Source organism: Kryptolebias marmoratus, linkage group LG8 (genome assembly GCF_001649575.2).
Source record: "Kryptolebias marmoratus isolate JLee-2015 linkage group LG8, ASM164957v2, whole genome shotgun sequence".
In the NCBI taxonomy this organism is placed as follows: domain Eukaryota; kingdom Metazoa; phylum Chordata; class Actinopteri; order Cyprinodontiformes; family Rivulidae; genus Kryptolebias; species Kryptolebias marmoratus.
This window is the reverse complement of record NC_051437.1, coordinates 912721-916242: the sequence shown is the minus strand read 5'-3', so window position 1 is coordinate 916242 and position 3522 is coordinate 912721. Positions and strand designations below refer to the sequence as shown.

The window sequence follows — 3522 nt, the reverse complement described above, 5'->3', positions numbered from 1 at the left end:
GTCTGTGTGGTAATGATTGGGTTTTTCAACAGGACAATGCTGCAGTTCACAATGCCCGCCTGACAAAGGAGTTCTCCCAAGAGAATAACATCACTCTTTTGGACCATCCTGCATGTTCCCCGGATCTAAATCCAATTGAGAACATTTGGGGATGGATGGCAAGGGAAGTTTACAAAAATGGACATCAGTTCCAGACAGTGGATGCCCTTCGTGAAGCCATCTTCAATACTTGGAGCAACGTTCCCACTAGCCTCCTGGAAACACTGGCATCAAGCATGCCTAAACGATTGTTTGAAGTCATCAACAAGAATGGTGGAGCTACTCATTACTGAGTCCTTTTTTTTGACACTTTGATTTCTGTTTTGGGGGGTTTGGGTTTTTTTTTGAGCTATGGTCTTAAACTTTTGATCAGCTGAAAAACTCATGTTTGAGTGTAAATGCAATTTTCAACTAATTCCCCGCTCAAAAATTTTTGTCTCTTACGCTGATTTCTTCTTTTAACATTGTGAAGCTCTACTTAGAACCTTTTTAAGATCCAATAGTGAAAAATGCAAATTCTTGCAGTTTTTTGACTGGTCTTAAGATTTTGATCAGGAGTGTATAAACTCCTCACGTTGATAGAGCTCCTCTAGTGGTGGACATTTATAATATTAAGTACAGTTACTCATAAAGGTGTTATAAATTTTTGCTTTGAAATTATTGTTGTTATGTTATTTGTTACATTACCCAAAATGTAATTTTTTTTAATCTATTTTGTTTACCATCTATCTATTTTGTTTACTATGTAAAACTTATGGGATGTAACTTGCTCATTTTAGCAAGTAACTTCTGAACAACATTTTACAAGTTTCTCTCTTTGTGTGAAATAAAACATTTTACATTGATTGGCCTTAAATTTAAAGAGAAGTTTTAAGAAATGTGTCTTAGCACATTTTGGAATTTTGAGCAAATATTGTACATTTTCAAAGTTAACTTAGATTGAATAAAACATTCATTTCAGTTCAGTGTTTACATTGATATAAACTACTTGGTGATGCAACTTTTATTTTAATAGATAATGACCAAAATGTGTTAACCTTAAAAATAGCACCACTTAGAGGTGGAGATGTGTACCTCTTTGGCACTGAGTCTTAGGGCAGGTACTTTATCTGACCTGCATACTACTTTTTCAAAAATGTTTAAGGCTTCTGCAAAATCCCATAAAAGCGGGATTACTCAACTCTATTCAAACACAAGGCCATTGTTTTGGGTTTCCGTATATAGGTTGATTGTATGACAGTTCACATTGCTCATTTGTTTCCTTCTTAAAGGGTTGGGTAAAACGATAAATTTCTGACTGTTTGAATTAGTTTGTTTTTCTCTTGTCTTTGCCTACAGGTCCGTGATCAACCACAACGGGCATCCAGGATTCTGCTGGATATTGAAGCTGGTGCACCAGTTATTGTCATACCCGAGAGCTCTCAATCACCACAGGTGATTGTGGCCAACCTCGGTAAGCTGAGGGTGCGGAACCGCTTCCTCCCAGCTGGGGCTCATGGAACTTTTTCCCTTCGAGACAAGGTAGAGAAACTCACCATGGTACATGCCTTTTTCCCTTCTCTGGTGAGTTCCACTGCTGTTCAGACACAAATGCAGTGCACTAACTGTTCTGCATGCATTTATCAGCATTACTCAGTTTTGTGAATTTTGTGCCTCATTCTACAAGCTTTCTGAAAAGATGCAAATTGTTTCTCGTCATCTTTTAATGAACTGATCTCTAGAGATGCACCGTGGAATCAGCTTGTAATCGGCACTGGACAAATTTCAGACCTTGACCGGTGATCAGCCGGTCAGCACTAAAAAATCTGATATATTTCTGGTCAGTGAACTCATCTATAAATATGCTGCAGCAGCCTTTTTCTGTGTGGACATTTTTATACAGAGTGAAGAAGACTTGAATTTAGCTGTGTGTGCCATCTGAAAAGTATTTTCAAATAAGGAGGCAGAGGCAGCACAACAAAAATAGTTTTCTATGGAGATACAGCTTTTTTGCTGTTTGTGGGAGCAAAGATGGATTACAAAAGTTGCTCTGTTATCTGACACAGACTGCTGTTACAGTTAGTTACTAACCATGCTAATGACACTCAGAAAAGATGATAGACAATAAAATTGTCAGTACAGTAACCATTTTGTCATTATTTTACTAAAATAGAAAAAGCATGTTTACTATAGAGCTGGGATGTATGTGTACATGGAGAGAGTTAACTTATGTCTTTTACTCATGAACATAATTTTGTGAACTTGTTTTGGTCATATCAGCTTCAAACCAAATCCGATCAGTCAGTGTAGTTTGTATTAAAAAGGGAGGGTGTAGTCTTGGCAACATAGCAAATTTTGGTATCTCGTCATATGAAATATAATTTTAAATAAAATTTTGTCCAGTTTTGCATGAAATTTCAGACTCAGGTGGCTCGGTGGTCAGTGTTGCAGTCTTGTAATCCTGAGGTTGCAGGTTCGAGCCCAGGTTGTGGCAGGAAGGGCATCCGGCGTAAAACAATTGCCAAATTGTTCGTGCGAGTTTGCTCCCTGAAGCAACCTCTGAAGAAGGGAGCAGCCAAAAGAACTTAGCTTTTATTATTAGTCCAGTCCTGAACATATTTGCATACATTTACAAAATATGTAGGTGTATCATAATAGCTCCACCCTTTGCTTTTCCTGCTCTTATCAAGTCAAGATTAGTCATTCTTCCATGGGACATGGAGGAAAACAAGATTTAATTTTGTGAGCTCCTGAGTTTATTTAAGTGTTCACCCTTCTGTCCTACTCTGTGCTTTACTCCTGTAGGGCGTACAGCAAATACTGCTTCTTATGTCCAGGGAGCCTGTCTTCTGCTCTGAATCTGTGTCCTATCAAATAATGGACAGAGGATAACTAACATCAAAATCCTTCAGTTTAAATCAAATAAATCATGATAGATTACTCCTGTGATTTTGAAGATGTCTGCTGTGGGAGGACAATGCAGAGCAGGGGAGAAGGAGCACACACTTGCACCCACGTTCAAAGCTGCTCATTGGGAGATTGAAAAATAAGTGTCTCTGTCAGGTCATCAAAGAAAAGCCCTGGCTTCATGTTTACTAGGAGGATTAGACAAGCAAACAGCAGCAGTGCAGGTTTATAAGCTCCTTCAGCAGCAGCTGCTGTACAAAGACTGCCTCCACGTTTATCTGAGACTGAGTGAAGAGCACTGCGACAGCTGGTGGTGTGCTGGGGCAGAGCTGAAACAAGTATCATAAAAACAAAAAACAAATAAATAGTGGACACACTGTAACGTAATGTTATGCATATAACTACTGTTCCCTGAAGGAGAGGAACGAGGTACAACACATGTACTATGGGACATATATAAACGCCCCGCAGAGCAGCCATCAAACCTGGGTTAATACAGCACACTAGTGCGGCACCTTAGACCCAGCAGAAAGAACGGAGTGAGCCACAGAAGGGGCTGTCACATCCAAACGATAAAACCGAACAAATGTGTGTGGT

General features: G+C 39.2%; 1 protein-coding gene across 3 annotated transcripts in view; it reads left to right on the top strand.

The window, feature by feature from the left end:
- The window catches only part of vps13d (vacuolar protein sorting 13 homolog D), a 107331-nt gene that overhangs the window by 41460 nt on the left and 62349 nt on the right, over positions 1 to 3522 (top strand). For all 3 annotated transcript variants that reach the window (XM_017436743.3, XM_017436744.3, XM_017436742.3), the window contains exon 25: positions 1378 to 1560. In XM_017436743.3, coding sequence (XP_017292232.1) covers positions 1378 to 1560 — 183 coding nt within the window. The remainder of the gene's footprint in view (positions 1 to 1377; positions 1561 to 3522) is intronic.